This window comes from Nothobranchius furzeri, chromosome 8 (assembly GCF_043380555.1).
Source record: "Nothobranchius furzeri strain GRZ-AD chromosome 8, NfurGRZ-RIMD1, whole genome shotgun sequence".
In the NCBI taxonomy this organism is placed as follows: Eukaryota; Metazoa; Chordata; class Actinopteri; order Cyprinodontiformes; family Nothobranchiidae; genus Nothobranchius; species Nothobranchius furzeri.
Genome location: NC_091748.1, coordinates 80274840 through 80301280, shown reverse-complemented (window position 1 = coordinate 80301280; position 26441 = coordinate 80274840). Strand labels below are relative to the sequence as shown.

Genomic DNA, 26441 nt, shown 5'->3' with positions numbered 1-26441 from the left:
CACACACACACGCGCACACATGCACGCACGCACACACACACACGCACGCATACACACACACACGCACACGACTTCTGGTAGAACATCTGAGTGGGTTCTAATTGTTCTGATCCAAATGAAACAGGAAGAGCTCAGAATGAAAATCCTCAGAAGAAAAACACTAAAACTTTATTAAAATATATTCAAGTGTCATAAATTAAACAACAAAAGCAGGCGGAGCTTCAGGAGGACTTCTCCAGAGGTTTGAGCTCCTCGTGGTGAAGAATGTTGTCCTTTCTCTGCAGGGTTCTCCACAACGCTCCTGGAGACCTGCAGACATACACCATAAGAACCATGCAGACCATTTGGACCATCAGCACCTGACCTTCCAGAACTCACTCTTGCAGGAAGCTTGTGGATGTGTTCAGGGGTGTGGCTTCCTGTATGTCTCATTGGTGATGGACAGGCGGGTCAGTCGAGCTCCATAATAATCCACGATGTAGCTGGACCCATCAGCTGGGCCCACGATCTAACGGAGACCAGACACAGACAGGTCTGGTTCAGTACACGGAACCACAGAACAAACCCGTTTCACTTCGACTGTCTGAACTGTACAAAGAACTCTAGGCCCGTTTCTACCAGTACCGAGGCATTTCCATTAGTAACAGGTCTATGGTCACCCTGTTTTAGTACTCGTTTCCATGTAACTGCAAGCGTACCGAGCTGTACCGTCTGAAAAAATCAGAGACTGCCAGGCTACGTTTACACTGCAGGTCTGGGCCTCGTGTACCAACCGTACTCACTCACAGATCTGAGCGTATGCGGTGCGTAGGAGCTAACGTACACACTGTGTGGTATTCCTCATGTTGTACCTGTGTGGAAACGTTCCTGAACATCCGGAAAGTTCAGACCATGCGTAGGAACAGCATCTAGAGGTAGAACGGGGAACCGCAACACCGAAGGTCTCAGTCATCCACACACGTTCCTCATCCACTCATTATTTTAATAATTAAATAAATATTATGGTGGAACAACAGCTGAGTCACATGACTGGTGCTGAAACACCCGACGGGAATCTGACTTTGTAGAACGGCTTTCATGTTTTTGTAACGACAATTATTACTCTTCCCATTTTTGTGTGTCCAGGGTTTCCCTTACATAGGCGTAGCTGAAATCCCACCGCCACGCCTGCAAGATCCCAAGTTTTTGTTGTGCGCCGTTTCCCGAAGAAGCAGCGGGAACTACTATGTTGTCGCTTGTGATCACAGCCGGCAGGCAGCAAGGAGAAGTTACAGCATAAGTTACTGAGTCTAAAATTAGAAAGGTAGCAGTGGATATAATGCTTTGTGGTTTACAGGTTTAATAGCATTAAGATAAATGAGTGTTGACGATCTTGACAGGGTTTCCTCCAGTGCTTACTAGGCCAGGTTCTCCTCCCCACCAGGCTAAGCATCACTTATTCATGTAAAATTTATTTATTTTTTCATGTCGGACTTTAACCGCATCTAATACTGTATTACGGTGTGAGCGCAACAGCGACAACTTAAGATCGATGTGTGAGCAGCCTGAGAGGTCGGGTGTTTCATCTGAACCCTTAAAATCTCCAGCAGGCTACGCTGCACTAAGTATTAGCGCGCAGCGCTACATGTCTACATTAGCGACGTGACATGTCTCGGAGAAAGCATAAAAACACGTTGGACGCTTCTTCTGAAGCGGGAAATTAACACTTCTTCTTAAGCAGAGCACGATGTCGCCTCGGCTCGTTCACGGCTGAGCCGGTACCGGACTGAGCTCGATAACATTGACCCAGCACAGCCACTGGGTCGTTGGAGCTGCCCCGTGACTGCCTGATGGAAAACCAGCGGGTTTCATCAGACTTGTAGGTTCTTGTTTTTGCTGGGGACCCCCTGTATTTTACCGCTCCCTCCTGCAGTCTTCCCCTATTAACATTTAAAATGATTCTGTAAATCCGTGTATCAATAGAAACAATCTCTGCCTCTGCCAGCTGCAGTAAATGTAGACTCCAAATAATAAATAAGAGGTGCATTCATCTGTATCTCCTTTGATCCGCATTAGTGATATTCTCAGCACCAGAACAGTGAAGCAAAGAGAGATTCCTGAGTTTGTTAGTAATTTTATTTATTAGGTGCATCTAACCTTTTCTATTTTTCTCTGAAATGAGATCAAATCAGTGCTTCTATGGGTTGTCTCCTCTCTGCACTGGAAAATTTTACTTTATTTACAGACGCGTCATAATTTCTCCCCAAGTGGGTTGAATGTTTACCAGCACCTAACTTCACAGCGCAAACAACTGCCATTCTTTTGATGAATCACATCATCTCCTGTTTTGGTCTTCCCACGTGGGTTAACTCGGATAGGGGAACTAATTTCACTTCTGAGATGATGGAACACCTTTGGCAGATATTAGGGGTAAAGGCCAATTTCCACATTGGTTACCAGCCTCAGTCTTCTGGCTAAGTTGAAAGGATGAACCGAACGGTTGTCAGTATGTTGAAGAAATACGTGTCGTCTAATCACAGGGACTGTGATGTGAAGCGTCCGCTGGTCCTGATGGTTATACGGGCCACTCCTCATGAGTCTACAGGTGCCTCCCCATTTGAAATGATGATGGGTAGACAGATTACCCTTCCACTCCGCTTGCTCTATCAGTCAGTGGAGATTAGCGTTGCTCCGGCTTGCACTAACAAACAGTACTTGCAAAACCTGAAGGACCACCTGCCTGCAGCGTTTTCTTTTGCACAGACGAATCTGGGGGAAACAGCTGAGGGCAGGAGGGCTTACTATGATCAGAAGGCCTCACATTCTGAACTTAACATAGGGTATGAGGCCTGGTTCTACAACTTTGCTCCAATGTTCGGTCAGACAAAAGTCCCCGCTGGTACACTGGCTAAGAAGCTTTTGCTGAAATGGTCAGGTCCATACCTGATGACTGAAAAACTCTCTCCGATCATGTATCAGATTGAAATCACCAAAACTCACAAAGGCCCTGTGTACAAGTGGGTCTGCAGAAACCAATCAAACCTCACAAGGGTTCCACAAACTTTGATCCTAGATTAGAGTACTCAGCTGACATTGCAACAAAGGAGGATGACTTTTCCATCCGCTGGCTTTGCTATGGTTCTGGTTTGCTTGTCCTCATGGTTCTGGCTTACTTCTCATCGTGGTCCTTGCCTGCAGATTTCGCTAAGTGGGATTACAATTTGCTGATTGGAATATATATGGACTATTCTGCTGGGTGAGGGTTTGTCTTTCCTCACTCCTGGTGCTTATGGTGCCTTGAAACTAACTCTGTCTTCCTCTGCTGAGTCCTCAGGACCTCTAAGGTTGTCCAACGCCTCGTGGTCTTCTGCCCACGACCATCAAAATGACCAAAAACTTAACTTCTTCATACAGGTCAATCTGACACTGTGGTGCCAATATGAAGTCTATGAACTTGACCCGATATTCTTAACTTATCCTGTGGTATGTCAGAAGTCATCAAGGCTGCAAAAGATGCAGGACTTCTTAACTTTCCTCTCTGAATAAAGTTGATCTTTCCTGGCTCATAAAATGTCCTTATAACTTTGTAAGTTTATATCATAATAATTTTGTTGAATGGACAATATGTTTAAATCCAAAGTGTTGTAATAATGTGTCCAATACTCTACATTAATGAATGACGGGTTAACATGAATGTTATTATTGTAACACCAGATTAGCATTTGTTGAATTTAATGTTAACATATCAGTATATTCACACATCACTACATCATTACCAATGGTCAACATTTTCACTTCACATTAAGAATATAATCTCCCTAAGTGTCTGAGTGAAGGAGGGACGCCTGAGGTATTTTGGTAACGCCCTTTAAACTTGGCAGATTCTGATTTGTCTAAATTTGTAAGCAACAGTTTATAAATTAGAGCTCACTTCCTGAACTAACCAGTTTTCAGCCAGCTTCCCAGTTTGGCCGACTGGGTAAGCAAAGCTCAAGGGACCATCCTCTCTTTTGACTCAAGATCATAGCCTCTTTGCCAGCTCAGTGGCCTAGTGGTAGAGTGTCCGCCCTGAGACTGGGAGATCAGGGTTCGATTCCTGGTCGGGTCATACCAAAGACTTTGAAAAAAATGGGACCCAATACCTCCCTGCTCGACACTCAGCATTAAGGGGTAAACCACCAAGCGCGTCTGTGTCTGCAGCTCACTGCTCCCCCATGATATGGGTCAAATGCAGAGAACAAATTTCGCACACACATCAGTGTGTGTGCGACAACTGATGTGACTTTAACTTTAACTCTTTGCAACACTTGCAAGGGGCGTCAGATGCAACAACTCATCAGTTGTAGAACGCCTTGCTAGCAGACCCTGGTAGCATCTTATGGCCGGTGATAATTGAATTCTAAGGGAACTAAGACCCTTTGAGATTCCAGGAGCCAATCCATCTGGTGCTGCTAGGGATGAGCATGGAATTGTTTTGGTACAGGGAACCACATAACATTCCTAGCAGAGTACAGCTGCTGGATACCCGACTGTCTCTTTGACCTCTGACATTGCTGTGGACAAATAACCTTGTTGGCCTTTCCCAGCATTACAACACTAAAAACACCGCTAATGCTAACAGACATAGCAGGAATTTAAGAAACAGAAAAATAATGGAAATAGTGGTGGACGCAGTATATGTTCTAAAAGTGTGTCACATAATCCATATCATTATTCCATAAACTCCAGCCATCTCTGGTCCACACAATGATCATCTTTACATTCAAGGGGAGGTCGACCCAGAAGCTGCATGATTCCTAAACCAACCTGACAAATATTACCATGCAGCATTTGTGAGAGTGAGGTCAATACAATGTTAAAATGCAAAAATGAAATAATACATTTGAAAGAACTTTATAAATGTGTATATATGTCAAATATAATGAAAATGTCAAAGTAACGTAAAAGCAAGATGCATCTGTAAAAATCGAGCAGTCCATTGGCAGCTTTATGTCTTAATATGCTAATTGGATTAGTGCACTTACTCCATCATAAACTTTGGGTCCTACTGAAGATTTTTCTCAGTTTACATTTATCTCCAACCATTTTCAAACTACAGCCTTTTGAAATAGTCAAAACAGATTTTTGTTAAACTGGCACCTAAAGGATTACGTCTTTCCCCATGAAATTCAAAGATCTATAAGCTTGAATAAACACAGGATGTTCTTTAGGTTCTGGTTCCAGCACCAGCAGGTGTGTGTGCCGACTCACCTGCATAGCAACCAGAATGAAGTCAATCAGAGTCCCGATCCCACAAAACCCAACGGTGCAGAATTTTAGCAGACCTGCAGGAGAAAAAGTGTAAACCATCAGACTTTACTTGACTATTTATTTATGGCACCTTCAGCAACCTCATTGCTGCCCAAGGTGCTGAACACTAAATCAGAAACCTGCTAAACCAGTAATCAGCAAAAACACAAACATTAAAAACAATAAAAAGAACGACGATGATGCCAAGCTACCTCACTTAATGGCGGAAAGCTAAGACATAAAAGCGAGTCTTCAGACGGGACTTCAAAACCAACAGTGAAGGAGAATGGCCCACAGCCAGAGGCAGCTCATTCCAAAGTCTTGCACGCATCACAGAGAACACATCATCTCCCTGTGACTTACATTTGGAGCGGGGAACCACCAGTATCACCATTATCACCATTCGCCAATTCCAAACAGAGTGACAAAATAATTAAAACATCAATTAATAAGAAAAACAAGTCTTTTGTCATTTTTACTATTTATTTATTTATTTATTTTTAGAGATGTTTTTATGAACTCTTTCATTGAAATCTAGTCAGACTCCTTGTTTTCTCTGTCCATGAAGTCTGGCCTCCTGCTTCTGACACCGTCTTTGTGCCAAAGCCTCATCTGGGTCCTAGTCCTTGATCTCTGGAGAACACAGCTGCACCATGAGAAGATCTGAAAGTGTGTCAGGGCTAGGGTTGTCACGGTAACCGGTGTAGCGGTAAACCCCGGTAAAAAAGTTCACAATAATAATAACCATCTTGTTTTTAAAGAAACAACATATATTATCTCGGTGGATTACCGTGGCCGCGGTGTAGGCGCGGTGACCCTTACCAGCCACCGTATCATCTGCTGAAGTTGCCGGCGGCACATGCGCACTTTGTTGTTTACAACCAAAACTTTCTTTAAGCTAAAGCTGAAATAATGGCCAAAGGAGGAGACGGCAGTGCTCAGGACATTTATTATCCCTCAAAGAAGACAAAGTGGGAAGTACGGGCATCTTTTGGATATTTGAAGAATGCCGAGGGACAGTTGTCTGTGAAAGGCAGCAACGCTACGTGGCCATCATGATGTAGCCATTGTCTCACGACTCCGCCGTCTCCAGTTCGCCACTTTTCACAAAATCTTCTGGTTGCCACTGGTCCTGGTGGTTTTTCTTCCAGTTCGACGAGTTTTCCTTTGGAAGGCTGGCTGACTCCAGTTAAAAACCGCCACATTTCACCGCTAGTTTTAACACGAAGCTAACGGCTAACTTGATAAACTGATTGAATGGGATAGGCGGAAATGACGTTGGATGTGGTGTTCACGTTTCGCGTACGTTTGTGTACGTTGCATGCAGGCGGGAGGAGTATCAGACATCTATGGAAGATGACTGATAAACATAACTCATTTGGTGCAAACATTTACTCGCCAGGTGGCAGATAGAGCTCAAACATTTACTCGCCAGGTGGAGCAATTTGCTCGCATTTGGCGAGTGGCGAGTGTTAATTTCGGACCCTGTTTGTGTATGCATGAGTGTGCGTGCGTGCGTGCGTGTGTGTGTGTGTGTACCGAGGGCAGGATATCCCAGGTAGAACCGGTCTGCTCCCAGCCAACCAAGGAACAGAGAGAGGGCCACAGCGACTTTGTAGGAGTATCCGCTCCTGAGAGATCCAACAGAATTGTCATAGTGTAGAATTCTTATGAGTTGGTTCTGGATCTGTGTGTGCGTGTGTGTGTGTGTGTGTGTGTGTGTGTGTGTGTGTGTGTGTGTGTGTGTGTGTGTGTGTGTGTGTGTGTGTGTGTGTGTGTGTGTGTGTGTGTGTGTCCACCTACACATTCCTGCAGGCAACAGTTCTGTTGAAGCCCACCTCTTCCCCACTGAACCTGAACTCAGTTCCATTCAGGAGCCGACAGGTGACGTTAGGAGCTGGGAGACATTCCACTACAGACACACAACATACAAACACAAACGTTTACCATTAAATGGACACAAACAGGGAGATTTATCACAACATAAACCTTCAACAAACATGTCAGAACTATGAGCGTGCTCACAAGTGAAGGTCGTATTGACACGTTAACGGTGAACCTGCTGTGGTCTCGAGTATAATTGAACACTTGAGTTGTTTTCTGCAGCAGAACAAAGCTCTGGTGCTCCTGCTCCAGGAGATAGAGGCATGCCGGGGGTGTACAATAGGATTACAAGTCTTACTCATTAATAATTATAACAAGAAAACCTTTCACTTCTGTCTCTTCTAGTCTTGTTAGATCTCAGTGCTGCCTTTGACACAGTTGATCACAATGTTCTTTTAGAAAGACTTGAACATGTTGTAGGGATCAAAGGAACAGCGCTAGGCTGGTTTAAATCCTACCTGTCTGACAGATTTCATTGTGTAAATGTACATGACAAATCGTCTTCATACTCCAGGGTTACTTGCGGAGTACCACAGGGTTCAGTGCTTGGAGCAATTCTGTTTACTTCTACAGTGCAAACAGTAAAGGCACAAAATATGCGTGGGCAATATGAACGATATCAGGCAGAAACGATGTAAAATTGGGTAATGACAGTTTTTGGCTATATCGCAATACCGCGATAACACATGACGTCACTAAGATGTGCACCCTGCTGACATCGGGGCAACAGAATGGCAGTGAATGCAAGCGTGGAGTGGGCGGAGGAGGAGGCCTATATGCCTCAAGTGGCATATATTTGCCACATGAGGATATTTAAAAGCATGTCATTTTGACATATATAAACAGAGGAAAAAATATATCGCAATATATATCGTTACCGCACGTGCTTCAGATTATATCGCAATATAGATTTGAGGCCATACCACCCAGCCCTAGCCCAACATGTAAACATGTATAAAGCAGGCTTCATGTCAGTAACAGCAGTAACAACCTGCTGAACTGCTTTTACAACAGCAGCCAGGTCTGCTGTCATCAGCCTCCATCCTCACACTCCTCCAGGGCTTGGGAAGGTGATGGACTCGGGTTGACTTGGTTGCAGTCAGAGACGTTCCATGTTCCAGCTCTTAACATGCTGCCCTGCACGACCAGGTGCTTGTTACACTGCGGACATAAATCCTTTGTTAGAAGATAAACTTTGTTTATATATATTTATATATACATACATATATATATATATATATATATATATATATATATATATATATATATATATATATATATACTTTTTCATTTGTAGGACTCAGTTTCATCTCACACCAACGTGCATCTGGGTACAACACGTATATATATATATATATATATACACATATATATATATATATACATACATATATATACATATATATATAGGTATATATATACATATATATATACATATATATATATATGTATATATATATGTATATATATATGTATATATATACATATATATATACATATATATATACATATATATATATATGTATATATATATGTATATATATATGTATATATATATACATATATATATACATATATATATACATATATATATATATGTATATATATATGTATATATATATGTATATATATATACATATATATATACATATATATATATACATATATATATATATGTATATATATATATGTATATATATATATACATATATATATATATACATATATATATATATGTATATATATATATACATATACGTGTTGCTACCAGACGCACGGTGTGAGCTGAAACTGAGTCCTACAAATGAAAAAGTCGTGTCCGCAGAACATATAGCGGACCTCCGAGTACGCCTGCAGGAGAGACGTACATGTGGATGTTTCCAGGTGAGGTGCTGCAGCACGGAGGATGTGGTGTTGTGGTAGACTAGATCCATTTTACAGTATTTATACTGGAATCCGTTTTCCGCCTTACGATGTGAAAAATTGTCCCACACCTTTGACATTTTCTGTCTTTTTCGCTCTCCACTGGGGTCCACGTTGTCCGCCATGGCTTAAGAGAAAGTTAAGTTACATTTGCTACTCGCGTGTGCATTCAGAGCAGTGTGTATTTGCGTCACGTCTTTCGGTCTGGGCTCGGTTCGATTCATTTTCAGTGTTTTATTATTATATTTATTTAATATGTGAAGCGGCTCCTATAGTGAGCAGAAGCAGGTGTCATCACGGGCTGCTGATCTAACATGATGTCTATAATTATTTCACAGGTTATTGAGTGTCACGCTCATACAGACACGTGTGTTTGACTGTTGATGCTCCTGTTTTTACTTCTGCAGCGAGCCTTAATGGAGTCTGCTGGAAAAAATCTGGCCCTTGGACAAACCTTCTTGAAGACCCGTGCTGTAGGTCATGAATACTACCTTTGCCTGTCACATAGAACAGACTGGCTTTTCTGACCTGATTGTTTTCCCATCTGTTTCCTGTCTGTGGCTGAAGCAGGTGATGGGGTGGAAATACTTTCATGTTCAGAGAAGATGTGAAACACGGAGTGATCGATCATCTGTCAGAAACAACAAGTATGTGCTATGCAAACCACACCTTTAAACTCACCCCATGCTGTAGCATCCCTGCAGTTCTCCGGCTCTTGTGTGACTTCATCTATCTTTGGATCCTTGCAGAGATACGTAAGCAGAGTTAAGGGATCTTAGACCTCAGAACACCCAAACATGTCCCCAGATCAGGCTGAGACCACCACCTAAATAAAACCAGCCGATTCAGCATCTACTGGTCCTACAAACTGAATCATTCCTGCTGTTCACCTCATAATGTTGTTAAACGGACCAGAAAATAATAATCAAGCCTTCGACTAAGCAGGCGGATGTAAAATGCAGAGGTGATTCAGGTGAATCACAGATATTGAGAGAGCAAGTCACCCCCTACCAGAGTCTAACTCCACTCCCACTTCATGTTTGAAAAATGCAACACATGCTGTTGCCTGGCAGACCGAGAAGGCGGAGCTGCTAACAAATACACACACACACAGGCTCACGACAGCATTGAGACATCATAATGTACCAGTTTACATCATAGCATACCTCTTAGCCAATAGCGGTGGCAGATTTAAATTCAAATACAGTGCAGAGTTTTTACCTGACAACGGCACAACACTGCCAGTTTTAGGCAGAATATTTAAATTTTAACTAAGATGCACTGAAGTGCCAAATTATTGACGACACGTGTCTGCAGCACGATTAGACACTCGTTTATTTAGTTTATCAGCAAAAAAAAGTTGATTTGGGGGTGACTTGCTCTTTAAGGAAAATCCAGGTATATTTCTGGGAGGAAAGCGTGATCAGACTCAGAAATGGTGAATTCAACTTGAGCAACTTTAAACCCAAACAACCCTCCATAACATAAACAGTGATTCTGTCACACCGGGTCACATGTTGGTCACCGACCGGTGGAGATGTAGAAGTTCTAGAAGCTCTAAAAGAAGGTCTTGTATGAAAAACATGGTTCTCTGGACCAGGCACTCTCCTAGGGGGAACTGTGAGGTCCCACGCCAGGATCAGGTCTTCCCTAAAGGGGACAGTGGAGCTGGACACATGGATGTGAATTCATGCTTCATTAGAAGTTCGTTCACGTGAACTGTCCCTAGCAACGTACCTGGATGCTAACCTAAGCTAGGCTAACCGCCTCCTCTAGATCAATAACATCCCGTTCAGGTGAGCTGTGCGCAGTCACGTGACTAAAAGGATATTGTCCGAGTCTCAGGTGTTCGCAGCTGTCCAGCTGTTGGGCCGCAGAAACCTTGAAAAGAGAATAAAAACAAAACAACAGAAAAAAACACCTCCTGGAACGTAAACACAGCCGCTGTGGAAACGCCATGACTGGTCGCGTCACGTGAGGCGTTCGGAACGGTAGGAGATTACAGCTTCAGAGCTGTTGGTCCAGGCGGCGACGTAGCGGCGGCGCACCTTAGGAAAACTACAAAAAGTTTGAGTACGGATAGTTCTTCGTAAACGGGACCTCTGCTGACCTCGCCATGCTTGGTTTATTGGTGTAAATCTGCATCAGTTGCTGACCGTGTTATCTTTTATTTAGGAATCCAACCAGCCCCGGGTGACACCAAGGCAGCACTACACTCCAAAGATGATCATGTGTGCAATGAATGGATGCAAATATGTGTTTATAATAAAATATTGTGTATTTTACAGATTCTTTCTACCAAAGCATCGTACATATTAACCTATCACATGTTACTGATTTCCCTCAATCGTTTCATCTCTCCCTTTCCTTACTTTATATCACAATTTTTTCTCCCATTTTAAACATATGTTTACATCTTTTTTTTAATACTTACATTTTTTTGTGTGTGAAACGCCTTGTGATTTTGATCTTGAGAGGCACTATATAAAGATTGTTTTCTTCTTTCTTTTGTGTTTTAGGCTAGTTGCACTACTGAGTATGCAGGAGCTTGTTTTTCCACAATCATTTTATACATTAGATGAACGTAGGTAACCCCCCAAATGTTTCTGAAAACTACACATGGAAGACAGTCCTACAGATGATGTTTTTCCCTCTTTTTCTTTTACATTAATGACTTTTTGTCAGACTATAATTAAAGCGTCTTGTCTTCCTCCGCCAATCCAGGTCCAGGTCGCTGGGGCAGCATCCCAACTAGGGAGCTCCAGACCGTCCTCTCTCCGGCCACCTACCCCAGCTCCTCCGGTAGGACCCCAAGGCGTTTCTGGGCCAGATTGGAGATGTACTTTCTCCAACGTGTCCTGGGTCGACCAGGTCAGACCCATGGCCAGACCCACCCCAAGTGTGTCGTGACTCAGGCTCAGGCCCGCTAACGTGTCGGTCCCTCAACCATTGGATGGGTTTGTGTCTGCTGAACCAGTCTTTTCTGACGACCTTGTCAGCCTCCAGTCTCAGGACTCAGCTATCAGCAGGATGATCAGGTACCTTTCTGATCCTGTGTCTTAACTGCCTTCTTCCGCAGAACTCAATTCAGTTATGGAGCTCCGTGCTCTCTTTCGTGTTTGGGTCACACTGAGGATGGTTAAGGGGGCGTTTATGCATGTTTCTAAGCCTCCATTTTCACCTGTTCTTGTGGCGCCTCCATCTCTAAGGGGGGTGTGATCGTGCAAGCTCATGACTCTCCTTCGGCTGGACACAAAGGTGTCAAGGCCACGTTCGGAGCCCTGAGACAGGTTGCTTATTGGCCAGGGATGCGAGACATCTCGCACCACATCCAGAGCTGTTTGGTTTGTTGTGTATTTCAGCCCTCAAATCCCATCCACGTCTTCAGCGTGGTCCGACCTGCAATTTGACTGGGTGGGGCCTCTGACCAAGTCTAGCAGGGGTAACAGGTACTTGACTTGTGCATTCACCAAATGGGTTGAATGTTTACCAGCACCTAACGACACAGCACAAACAACTGCTGTCCTATTGATGAATCACATCATCACCCGATTCAGTCTCCCCGCACGTGTTAACTCGGATAGGGGAGCTCACTAGTGCCCTCCTGTGGCTGCCTGAAGGTGAAAGCAGAAACCCACTCATACAAACACCAGCTCCTGACACCGAGAGTAAAAACATTGTCTTTAAAAGAGCTTTAAAACTACAAACAGAATTTGTGGTCCAGATCTGCAATGGTACCTGGGCAGGTATAGAAAACACTCTATCCCCCCTAGACTTTAGCCTTGACGGCAGAACTCTCAGGAGATGTTTAGATAAGGATCTCATAGCTCTTGAGGGAGCATGAACAATAAGAAGCTCAGCCAAGTAAGAAGGTGCTAAACCATGAAAGGCTTTAAAACACAACAACAAAAATTTTAATTTTATCCTGTATTCTACGGGGAGCCAGTGGAGGTCCAACAGGACCGGAGTAATATGCTCTCTGCCTTTTCTCCCTGACAACAGACCAGCAGCTGCATTCTGTGAAACCTGTAGGCGATGGATGGAAGACTTGTCAAGACCATAATAAATAAAAATGTAATAAATAAGTTGCAGTAATCTAATCTAGACATGATAATCAAATGAATAACTCTCTCAAACTCTTTCGTTGGCAAGTAGGCTTTAACCTTGCTAAGCAATTTCAAATATAAAAAACACATTTTGAATATCAGTATTATTAATTGTTACTCAAATTTAAAGCAGCCGTTAAGGATAAAACCCAAATTTCTTGTGTACGAGACTCAAAAAGATTCCAGGGGCCCAAACTCACCCCTCACATCGTGCAGGTGGTCTTGCAGCCATATTTTAATGTCCCTAAGGGATAATAACAGTTTATCAAAGGATTGTCCTTGGGAGCTCAAAGGTACATAGATTTGTATGTCATCAGCAAAAATGTGGTATGAGATGGAGGGTTTTTGGAAAATTTCATTGTACAGGAAATACAAAGAAAACAAAAGTGGTCCCAAAATGGAACCCTGCGGAACACCACATTGAAGGGGGCAGAGGAGGAAAGTCATTCCACCATATGTAAAGAAAAGGACCTGTCACGAATGTAAGATGTAAACCATTTTAAAACCGAGCTCTGGATAAAATTTCATGATCCACTGTATCAAATGCCACCATAAATCCAATAGGACTAATACAGCAGAACGGCCAGCGTCAACAGTTAAAACAAGATCACTGACCACTCTTAGGAGAGCCGTTTCTGTGCTATGGTACGTTTTAAAACCTGACTGAAAATTCTCTAAGATGTTTTGATGGTCCAGGTAGTCCTGTAATTGTCTCTGCACTGCTTTTTCCAATACTTTAGTAAGAAAAGGAAGCTTGGAGATTGGCCTATAATTTGACAACACCAGGGAGTCAAGGCTAGGTTTCTTCAGAAGTGGCTGAATAACAGCAGCCTTGAAGGTGGTAGGAACACAGCCAGTAGATAAGCCTGTATTCACAATATCTAAAATCACAGGACCCACAGCATCAAAGACACTTACTAACAATGAAGGATGGATAACATCTAAGGGACCACAAGCAGGCCTTAACTAGCGAATCATATTTAAAGAGCAAGTCACCCCCAAATCACTTTTTTTTGCTGATAAACTATATAAACGAGTGTCTAATTGTGCTGCAGATACGTGTATTCAATAATTTGTCAGTTCAGTGCATCTTGGTTAAAATTCAAATATTCTGCCTAAAACTGTCAGTGTTGCACCATCGTCAGGGAAAAAATCTGCACTGTGTTTGAATTTAAATCTGCCACCGCTATTGGCTAAGAGGTATGCCATGATGTTAGCTGGTACATTATGATGTCACAATGCTGTCGTGAGCCTGTGTGTGTGTGTATTTGTTAGCGGCTCCGCCCTCGGTCTGCCAGGCAACAGCATTTGTTGCATTTTTCAAACATGAAGTGGGAGTGAAGTAAGTTTCTTGTAGGGGGTGACTTGCTCTTTAAAAGATCAGAGGGCGAAAGTAGCTCAAACAGGTCGAAAATAGCTGAGCATAAATTTGCTTCTGATATTTCCATGGGAGAAATTGAGGAAGATGGCCCAAGTGCTGCGATCTTGTCAATGAAAACATTTCCAAATTTTTCACAGAACAGATTTGATGGTACAAAATCAGAAGACTCACAAGGATTGATCAGGTGATTCAAACCCTAAAGAGAACTTGAGGCCTGTGGGAGTCGTTCGCAATAAGAGTTGAAAAATGTCGTCTTTGCATATTTCAAAGCATGTTCAATTCAAAAATACTTTATTAATCCCAGAGCGATATTCAAAGAGGGAATCCCTGAGGATATCCATACAACCATCATGTCATTCACATTTTCTCATGTACAATCATTTAGTTTAGGAAAATATAATTAAGGTAATTTTTATAACTATTTCCCTGACTGTCTGAATTCATGTGAAGTGCGTATGTTCCCTGAATGAGTCAAAGAAACTAAAGTCTTCTGATTAATCATTCAGAGACCAATCAGAGTGATATTTCATATTAATATGGAATATCACATCTTATTGATGATTTAATATATATTTACTCAATCCTTAAAACTACACCACAGCAGCATAACTACAGAGGTAACTCTGGATAATCTATCCTATTTAGATGGAGGCATGTTGGAGTCAGGGCGAGGGAGAGTCGTCTTTACTGACTGTAAAGACCCCATGGAATGTCCCCTCCTCGTTGTCTGTAGGCTAGCCTGTGTGTATAAATTCCCCTGTGTGTCTCAGCTTTGGAGAGTCTTGTTTGTTACTTTTAGTTAAGGTTATTTTTGTGGCCATTTTTTCCTTTGGGCCCGGTTTTGTTTTGATTTTGGTTAATTGTTTATGAAATAAATGGAGAAGATATTCTTTTTATACCATTGTTCTGGAGTTTTACTGCTCGGTCCCTGACAGTCAGCATAACAGTGGAAGTTTATCCCATGCTGTCTAATGATTTTACCAATTGGGAGCATATTTATAGTAAAAAGAATTGGTCCAAGCACTGAACCCTGTGGTACCCCGCAAGTAACCCTGTGGTATGAAGACGATTTGTCATGTACATTTACAAAATGAAATCTATCAGACAGGTAGGATTTAAACCAGCCTAACGCTGTTCCTTTGATCCCTACAACATGTTCAAGTCTTTCTAAAAGAACATTGTGATCAACTGTGTCAAAGGCAGCACTGAGATCTAACAAGACTAGAACAGACACAAGATTCTTATCTGAGGCCATGAGAATATCATTTGTAACTCTCACTAATGCAGTTTCAGTGCTGTGATACTCTCTAAAACCAGACTGAAATTCCTCAAACAGAGCATTAGTGTTTAAATGCTCACATACTTGGATGGCCACTATTTTCTCCAGGACTTTGGATAAAAATGGAAGGTTAGATATTGGTCTGTAATTCATTGGGTCATCTGGATCCAGAGAAGGCTTCTTAAGTGAAGGTTTGATTACAGCACCCTTAAAATCTTGTGGTACATACCCATTTACTAAGGATAGATTGATTATATCTAGAATGGGGGCAGTAACCAAAGGAAATGCTTATTTAAATAATTTGGTTGGACTCCTTGGACTTCTTGTGCTGCTACACATCTTCGTCTCCCCTCCACCCGCCACACTTGGTGTGGGGTGTGGTGCCTTGGTCTGCCTGAGTGTTCGTGGCTCCCGGGTCAGGGGGTTTAAGATTTTTAGCGTCTGCCTGATTGATCCCGGTGGCAGCCTGGTGGGGTCTGGGTCCCTGGCAGGGCTTGTCGCCCCTGGGTCGCTGGGTGCCGGGCTCAGCCGGCTTGGGGGTGGGAGGCTGCGGGCGGGCCTGTGTGGTAGCCTCTGATATCTCCTGGAAGTCTGCCGGCTGCTGGTTTGGCCCCCCCAGGACAATCCTCTGCGCCTTTCGAGAGGGGGGCGGGGTTTTTTCTGATTGCAGTCTCCCTGGGGTCCTTGCGCTCTGGGACAGCTCCTGGATCTCTGGGACTTGGAGCTCCCCCCGTCTCCTGCACATCTTTGGGGGGCAGATCTGTGGTCCCTCACACTCTCTATTGGACGCTTTTATAGAGAAACCTTACATAAACAAGCGCGTGTACACACACAGGTGCTCACATGGTGCTCTCATAAGTATGGACTTGGACACGGTCAACAGGTCTTAAGGCTGTGGTTGGCACTAAATGTACTGTGATTTATTATCGTGATTGTTCAGTTAAACAATGTTGATTTTGTATTTCCTCATCAGGCTGACGCAGTGATAGCTTGCTCTCGTTGTATTGTTGTGTGTTGTTTTTCTCTTTCTGCAGGTTTAGAAGCAGACTCTTGTTCATTATGGGTTGTTTATTTTTGTGGACCCCCCCCCCCCCCCCTCCTTTTGTCTCTTCCTTTCTCTTTCACCTCTGTCTCCGTGTCTGGTCGGAAAATAAAATATAAAAATAATAATAATAATTTGGTTGGGACTGGATCTAAAATAGGCAAGGCAGCTTTATTTCTAGAGCACATTTCAAACACAGAGGTAATTCAGTGTGCTTTACAATCATCAGGACGTGATATGAAAACACAAATTAAAATCCACACACATAGAATTACAGTCTAGAGCTAAAGGAGAAGACAAAGTTACATCACAGATTACAGAGGAGACGACGCAGCATCAGAAACTATTCATGTAAAGGCTGATGAGTACATGAGGGTTTTAAACAACTCTAGGGTTGGGAAAGATCTGAGGTCATGGAGAAGCTGATTCCATATGTGAGCAGCATAGTAGCTAAATGCATCTCCATGTTTGGTTCTGACCCGAGGTTCTACCAGCTGGTTGTTTCCAAGGGATCTCAGAGCCCTATTGGGTGTTTATACAGGAATGAGACCAGACATGTATTTTGGCCCCATGCCAATGAGTGATTTATAAACTAGTAGTAGCACTTTGAAATCTATTCTGTAGTTTACTGGTAACCAGTGCAGGGATCTAAGAACAGGAGTAATATCATATCATTCATAATATTCCCAGTTATTATTTCCTGCCAAGGAAGGCAATCTATCATGTTAAGCTAACTTCATGATGTAGTTGCATCCACTAAACAGGATTATGTTCATGTGTTCATCAGCATGAAGTTATTGAAGTGATGAAAGCAAACATGGCTGGAATCAGTTGCGTCTCTAAGTGTGTGTGCTCCTGTAATGAGTGGGTGTCCCCACTGTGGGACTAATGACATTTACTCTATTCTATTCTATTCTATTCATTCATTCATTCATTCATTCATTCATATCAGCCAGTAGGGAAAAAACATTTGAGGAATTTAGGCCTTTCCAGGCTTCTGTACCAGTAACTTGGTCATGGTGAAGCGGTGAATTAAAATACTAGGATTCCTAATGTTTTCATTCACCGCGTCACCAACTGATGTGGGAGAGTGAACATATGAGTGAGTCACCACGGTAGGAAGCCCAGCTTGCTGTGAGCGAGGATCTGTGGCTGTCTGATGAGTGAAAACAGAAGAAAAACATTCGGGACTGAAGCTCCGTCATCACTGGCTGGCGACGTCACCGCCCCGCCCACCTCACAACCAGAGCGGGAAAACCCACCAGCTTGGGTTATACAGACGGGGCTCTGTGTGTGAAATAACACCAGTTGAATTATTACTTAAGTGTTGTTTGTGTGCATGTTGTTCAGTAGCTAATGCTATCATTAATATCATGGTTTTTATTATTTATTTTTCATAAACCCCACACACTGTGTGTGATGCGCGTTTGGGGAGCGCAGGCGCTGGTTTGGCGTGAGATTGGAGGTGTGGCGTGAGAGCGTGTGAAGAGGGTCAAATGCGTGTCTCACGCTCAGTGCGTGAGAGTATCTGTAACTCATCTGTTGCTGCAGAGTAACTGTAACTTAGTAACTGTTGCTGCCTCTGGGCCAGGACTCCATTGGAAAGAAGGTTTATAATCTCAGCGGGACCTTCCCGGTTAAATAAAGAATAAATAAATAAACAGAAAATAATGTTCTTTATTATTTATAATGAACACAGCCAGCGTGCTTTAGTGATGCTGGGGTTTGACCTCATGAACTTTAGCCGCAGCCAGCGTGTGAACTGTCCTCAGCAAGACACCGAAATCAACCTCCAACCACGAAACCGCGATTTCCGATTACAGTGAAGGCAGCACTGAAGCGTCACTGAAACCGAACTGGAAGCAGTGGAAGTGAGTTTCGGTTCCGTTCGGATGTGTTTTAAACCTGTTGGGGCTACCGGTGAACCCGCCCTGGGTTCGTTTGTCCGTCCCGACCGAAACCTGGAGAGTTTGGGTCGAATATCCAGCCACCGCGTGAGTTGTGTTTGTGGGCAGTTAGCAGCGAGTCCGTGGGACTTTCTGTCGTTACTTTTGTCTGTGTGTGTACTCGTCTTCACGCCAAAGTGAGGACCGATGACAGCTTTTACCTACAAACTGAGGACATTTGTGTGGTCCTCGCTCTGGTACAGTGTTACAGAGCTGTACTCGTTACGGTTAGGGGTGAGTGTTGCACCCGCCCATAGACTCTGATATACCTGCTCCACCTGCGCGAGCCTCACCTGAAACTCGTGGTTAATCACGCCAGAGATGTTGGCTGTTTCGTGGTTGTGCGCATCCTCACTTCCTGGTTCTGATAAATAAATTTCCCACCTGAGTTAACCTGAGCTGAGAAATGAGTTCTATCAGGCGCGCATGCGCATAACACGAAAGTAACGAGTGAAGGTTTGGTTGGTGATGGTACTGGTGCGGTTCTAGGACAGGGTTCCAGTCAAAGAGCCATTGTTACCCGTTTCTGCGGGGTTGTGGGCGGGGCTACTGGGCCTGAGCAGGTGTCGCTTTTTGATGCGTGACGTGTCTTCTTTTACAACATGTTTAAACTGTTCAGAATACAAATCCAGGCTCTGTCTCGGTGGGCTGTTGTGGGTGAACTTTACATCACTTAGTGATGGAGACCCAGCCCGACCAGGTAACGACACGGGGACCTGTCATTTCAGGTCTTTGTTGTTTAGATGGTAAAAGATGACAGTCGTTACATTTCGAATTAGCAGACATGAACACTTAATGCAGTTTATGAAATATTCATTCATTATTTTACAAACACATGAAAGAGCCGCGTCAGATGGATGAAAGAGCCGCATGCGGCCCCAGAGCCGCGGGTTGCCGACCCCTGGGCCAGGACAACCAACATGAATGAGACTGACCCAGATTCTGAATCTGGAAACTTGTCTGTTGTGCAGATCGGTCCAGATCCAGAAGAAGAAGGAACAAATTGATCCGGACAGACAATGTTGGAAAGCATCTCCACAGGTGAGTCCTAGGCAGCACCTGGTGAGGAACTCCAGATCTGATTTTGTGTGTGAGGTGGAGGTGGATGTTGGGTTAATGAATCCTGACATAACTACATCACCAGGTTACCATGGTAACCTAGATTGAACACTAGGTTACCATGGTAACCAGGATCCTGGTTCATTCAGGGACAGGTTTCTGTCTTTTCTAAAAGATTCTCCAGCTTGTTGGTTCTGATCCAAAATAAAAAGATCTGCATTACTTGGTTATTTTTCCAACACAGCAAAAGAGTTTTTACCTAGTTTTTACTGATGTTTGCTTGCTGCTGTTGGTGATGTCACTTCCTTCTCCGTGTATCCACGGGCTGCAGAGGACAGTAGCTGGGACGCCCGCTCGCTGGCTGACAGGCACTAGGGAGTGGACCATATTACCCCTCTACTGGCCTCTCTTCTTCGGCTCCGCATTGTGCAGACCAGTGGTTCCTAGCCTTTGTTGACTCGTGGACCCCCTGAGCCGTGTTCTCGTACCACGAGTACCCACTTAGTCAAGTGTGTTGACGATTCCCCAGAAGTAGAACACACAACTGATTATTAAAGGAAAATAATTTCATTAAATCTCCTTAACGCTGAACATCGTCGTACTCCTCAGGTGAAATCTTTAACTTCAACAATCCTCATGCAGGATCCAGAAAAAACTGACTCCATGTGGAAACTTTCCGGAGCTCTGCATCCAGATCTGCACCAGAACTTGTGTAAATGTTCTGATTGGACTCAAGCATTTCTGATCCAAGTGAAACTGGACCATGTTTCAGGTGTTATACAGGACCGTTTCAGGTGTTATATGTTACACAGGACCACGTTTCAGGTGTTATACAGGACCGTTTCAGGTGTCATACAGGACCGTTTCAGGTGTTATATGTTACACAGGACCACGTTTCAGGTGTTATACAGGACCGTTTCAGGTGTTATATGTTACACAGGACCACGTTTCAGGTGTTATATGTTATACAGGACCACGTTTCAGGTGTTATACAGGACCGTTTCAGGTGTTATATGTTACACAGGACCACGTTTCAGGTGTTATACAGGACCGTTTCAGGTGTTATATGTTACACAGGACCACGTTTCAGGTGTTATACAGGACCGTTTCAGGTGTTATATGTTATACAGGACCACGTTTCAGGTGTTATACAGGACCGTTTCAGGTGTTATACAGGACCATTTCAGGTGTTATATGTTACACAGGACCACGTTTCAGGTGTTATACAGGACCGTTTCAGGTGTTATACAGGACCGTTTCAGGTGTTATATGTTATACAGGACCACGTTTCAGGTGTTATACAGGACCATTTCAGGTGTTATATGTTATACAGGACCACGTTTCAGGTGTTATACAGGACCGTTTCAGGTGTTATATGTTATACAGGACCGTTTCAGGTGTTATATGTTATACAGGACCACGTTTCAGGTGTTATACAGGACCGTTTCAGGTGTTATATGTTATACAGGACCGTTTCAGGTGTTATATGTTATACAGGACCACGTTTCAGGTGTTATACAGGACCGTTTCAGGTGTTATATGTTACACAGGACCACGTTTCAGGTGTTATACAGGACCATTTCAGGTGTTATATGTTACACAGGACCACGTTTCAGGTGTTATACAGGACCATTTCAGGTGTTATATGTTACGCAGGACCACGTTTCAGGTGTTATACAGGACCGTTTCAGGTGTTATATGTTATACAGGACCACGTTTCAGGTGTTATACAGGACCGTTTCAGGTGTTATATGTTATACAGGACCACGTTTCAGGTGTTATACAGGACCATTTCAGGTGTTATATGTTACACAGGACCACGTTTCAGGTGTTATACAGGACCGTTTCAGGTGTTATATGTTACACAGGACCACGTTTCAGGTGTTATACAGGACCATTTCAGGTGTTATATGTTATACAGGACCACGTTTCAGGTGTTTTACAGGACCATTTCAGGTGTTATATGTTACATAGGACCACGTTTCAGGTGTTATACAGGACCGTTTAAGGTGTTATATGTTACACAGGACCACGTTTCAGGTGTTATACAGGACCGTTTCAGGTGTTATACAGGACCATTTCAGGTGTTATATGTTACACAGGACCACGTTTCAGGTGTTATACAGGACCGTTTCAGGTGTTATATGTTACACAGGACCACGTTTCAGGTGTTATACAGGACCACGTTTCAGGTGTTATACAGGACCGTTTCTGGTGTTATACAGGACCACGTTTCAGGTGTTATACAGGACCATTTCAGGTGTTATATGTTATACAGGACCACGTTTCAGGTGTTATATGTTATACAGGACCACGTTTCAGGTGTTATACAGGACCATTTCAGGTGTTATATGTTACACAGGACCACGTTTCAGGTGTTATACAGGACCATTTCAGGTGTTATATGTTATACAGGACCACGTTTCAGGTGTTATACAGGACCGTTTCAGGTGTTATATGTTACACAGGACCACGTTTCAGGTGTTATACAGGACCGTTTCAGGTGTTATATGTTACACAGGACCACGTTTCAGGTGTTATACAGGACCATTTCAGGTGTTATATGTTACACAGGACCACATTTCAGGTGTTATACAGGACCACATTTCAGGTGTTATACAGGACCATTTCAGGTGTTATATGTTACACAGGACCACGTTTCAGGTGTTATACAGGACCGTTTCAGGTGTTATATGTTACACAGGACCACGTTTCAGGTGTTATACAGGACCGTTTCAGGTGTTATACAGGACCGTTTCAGGTGTTATATGTTACACAGGACCACGTTTCAGGTGTTATACAGGACCGTTTCAGGTGTTATATGTTACACAGGACCACGTTTCAGGTGTTATACAGGACCATTTCAGGTGTTATATGTTATACAGGACCACGTTTCAGGTGTTATACAGGACCGTTTCAGGTGTTATATGTTACACAGGACCACGTTTCAGGTGTTATACAGGACCGTTTCAGGTGTTATATGTTACACAGGACCACGTTTCAGGTGTTATACAGGACCGTTTCAGGTGTTATATGTTACACAGGACCACGTTTCAGGTGTTATACAGGACCATTTCAGGTGTTATATGTTATACAGGACCACATTTCATATGTTATACAGGACCATTTCAGGTGTTATATGTTATACAGGACCACGTTTCAGGTGTTATACAGGACCATTTCAGGTGTTATACAGGACCGTTTCAGGTGTTATATGTTACACAGGACCACGTTTCAGGTGTTATACAGGACCGTTTCAGGTGTTATATGTTACACAGGACCACGTTTCAGGTGTTATACAGGACCACGTTTTAGGTGTTATACAGGACCGTTTCAGGTGTTATATGTTACACAGGACCACGTTTCAGGTGTTATATGTTATACAGGACCACGTTTCAGGTGTTATACAGGACCGTTTCAGGTGTTATACAGGACCGTTTCAGGTGTTATATGTTACACAGGACCATGTTTCAGGTGTTATACAGGACCGTTTCAGGTGTTATATGTTACACAGGACCACGTTTCAGGTGTTATACAGGACCGTTTCAGGTGTTATATGTTACACAGGACCACGTTTCAGGTGTTATACAGGACCGTTTCAGGTGTTATATGTTACACAGGACCACGTTTCAGGTGTTATATGTTATACAGGACCACGTTTCAGGTGTTATACAGGACCATTTCAGGTGTTATATGTTACACAGGACCACGTTTCAGGTGTTATACAGGACCGTTTCAGGTGTTATATGTTACACAGGACCACGTTTCAGGTGTTATACAGGACCGTTTCAGGTGTTATATGTTATACAGGACCACGTTTCAGGTGTTATACAGGACCGTTTCAGGTGTTATACAGGACCGTTTCAGGTGTTATATGTTACACAGGACCACGTTTCAGGTGTTATACAGGACCGTTTCAGGTGTTATACAGGACCGTTTCAGGTGTTATATGTTATACAGGACCACGTTTCAGGTGTTATACAGGACCATTTCAGGTGTTATATGTTATACAGGACCACGTTTCAGGTGTTATACAGGACCGTTTCAGGTGTTATATGTTATACAGGACCGTTTCAGGTGTTATATGTTATACAGGACCACGTTTCAGGTGTTATACAGGACCGTTTCAGGTGTTATATGTTATACAGGACCGTTTCAGGTGTTATATGTTATACAGGACCACGTTTCAGGTGTTATACAGGACCGTTTCAGGTGTTATATGTTACACAGGACCACGTTTCAGGTGTTATACAGGACCGTTTCAGGTGTTATATGTTACACAGGACCACGTTTCAGGTGTTATATGTTATACAGGACCACGTTTCAGGTGTTATACAGGACCGTTTCAGGTGTTATACAGGACCGTTTCAGGTGTTATATGTTACACAGGACCATGTTTCAGGTGTTATACAGGACCGTTTCAGGTGTTATATGTTACACAGGACCACGTTTCAGGTGTTATACAGGACCGTTTCAGGTGTTATATGTTACACAGGACCACGTTTCAGGTGTTATACAGGACCGTTTCAGGTGTTATATGTTACACAGGACCACGTTTCAGGTGTTATACAGGACCGTTTCAGGTGTTATATGTTACACAGGACCACGTTTCAGGTTTTATACAGGACCGTTTCAGGTGTTATATGTTACACAGGACCACGTTTCAGGTGTTATACAGGACCGTTTCAGGTGTTATATGTTATACAGGACCACGTTTCAGGTGTTATACAGGACCGTTTCAGGTGTTATACAGGACCGTTTCAGGTGTTATATGTTACACAGGACCACGTTTCAGGTGTTATACAGGACCACGTTTCAGGTGTTATACAGGACCGTTTCAGGTGTTATATGTTACACAGGACCACGTTTCAGGTGTTATATGTTATACAGGACCACGTTTCAGGTGTTATACAGGACCGTTTCAGGTGTTATACAGGACCGTTTCAGGTGTTATATGTTACACAGGACCATGTTTCAGGTGTTATACAGGACCGTTTCAGGTGTTATATGTTACACAGGACCACGTTTCAGGTGTTATACAGGACCGTTTCAGGTGTTATATGTTACACAGGACCACGTTTCAGGTGTTATACAGGACCGTTTCAGGTGTTATATGTTACACAGGACCACGTTTCAGGTGTTATACAGGACCGTTTCAGGTGTTATATGTTACACAGGACCACGTTTCAGGTGTTATACAGGACCGTTTCAGGTGTTATATGTTACACAGGACCACGTTTCAGGTGTTATACAGGACCGTTTCAGGTGTTATATGTTATACAGGACCACGTTTCAGGTGTTATACAGGACCGTTTCAGGTGTTATACAGGACCGTTTCAGGTGTTATATGTTACACAGGACCACGTTTCAGGTGTTATACAGGACCGTTTCAGGTGTTATACAGGACCGTTTCAGGTGTTATATGTTATACAGGACCACGTTTCAGGTGTTATACAGGACCATTTCAGGTGTTATATGTTATACAGGACCACGTTTCAGGTGTTATACAGGACCGTTTCAGGTGTTATATGTTATACAGGACCGTTTCAGGTGTTATATGTTATACAGGACCACGTTTCAGGTGTTATACAGGACCGTTTCAGGTGTTATATGTTATACAGGACCGTTTCAGGTGTTATATGTTATACAGGACCACGTTTCAGGTGTTATACAGGACCGTTTCAGGTGTTATATGTTACACAGGACCACGTTTCAGGTGTTATACAGGACCGTTTCAGGTGTTATATGTTACACAGGACCACGTTTCAGGTGTTATACAGGACCGTTTCAGGTGTTATATGTTACACAGGACCACGTTTCAGGTGTTATACAGGACCGTTTCAGGTGTTATATGTTACACAGGACCACGTTTCAGGTGTTATATGTTACACAGGACCACGTTTCAGGTGTTATACAGGACCGTTTCAGGTGTTATATGTTACACAGGACCACGTTTCAGGTGTTATACAGGACCGTTTCAGGTGTTATATGTTACACAGGACCACGTTTCAGGTGTTATACAGGACCGTTTCAGGTGTTATATGTTACACAGGACCACGTTTCAGGTGTTATATGTTATACAGGACCACGTTTCAGGTGTTATATGTTACACAGGACCACGTTTCAGGTGTTATACAGGACCACGTTTCAGGTGTTATACAGGACCGTTTCAGGTGTTATATGTTACACAGGACCACGTTTCAGGTGTTATACAGGACCGTTTCAGGTGTTATATAGGACCGTTTCAGGTGTTATATGTTACACAGGACCACGTTTCAGGTGTTATATGTTACACAGGACCACGTTTCAGGTGTTATACAGGACCGTTTCAGGTGTTATATGTTACACAGGACCACGTTTCAGGTGTTATACAGGACCGTTTCAGGTGTTATATGTTACACAGGACCACGTTTCAGGTGTTATACAGGACCACGTTTCAGGTGTTATACAGGACCGTTTCAGGTGTTATATGTTACACAGGACCACGTTTCAGGTGTTATACAGGACCGTTTCAGGTGTTATATGTTACACAGGACCACGTTTCAGGTGTTAT

The 26441-nt window shown here is 43.2% G+C and overlaps 2 protein-coding genes across 3 annotated transcripts in view; one reads left to right on the top strand and one right to left on the bottom strand.

The window, feature by feature from the left end:
- Window positions 1-152: 152 nt before the first annotated feature.
- Window positions 153-11078, bottom strand: tm2d1 (TM2 domain containing 1). Of its 2 annotated transcripts, XM_070554395.1 has the most exons (8): window positions 10907-11047; window positions 9757-9830; window positions 8144-8313; window positions 7072-7180; window positions 6808-6899; window positions 5230-5303; window positions 379-508; window positions 153-309 (listed from the first exon to the last, which is right to left on the bottom strand). In XM_070554395.1, the coding sequence occupies exons 3-7, from the start codon at window positions 8193-8195 to the stop codon at window positions 404-406; spliced, it is 432 nt and encodes a 143-aa protein (XP_070410496.1). In that variant the 5' UTR covers window positions 8196-8313; window positions 9757-9830; window positions 10907-11047; the 3' UTR covers window positions 153-309; window positions 379-403. The 2 variants fall into 2 exon arrangements, with proteins under 2 accessions (XP_070410496.1, XP_015830894.1); XM_015975408.3 differs by lacking the exon at window positions 8144-8313 and having other exon boundaries at window positions 10907-11078.
- A 7663-nt stretch (window positions 11079-18741) lies between these two features.
- patj (PATJ crumbs cell polarity complex component) overlaps window positions 18742-26441 on the top strand; it is a 186977-nt gene continuing 179277 nt past the window's right edge. Inside the window, exons 1-2 of the mRNA XM_070554394.1 lie at window positions 18742-18877; window positions 19801-19870. Of these exons, the coding sequence (XP_070410495.1) occupies window positions 19849-19870 (22 nt within the window). The 5' untranslated portion in view covers window positions 18742-18877; window positions 19801-19848. The remainder of the gene's footprint in view (window positions 18878-19800; window positions 19871-26441) is intronic.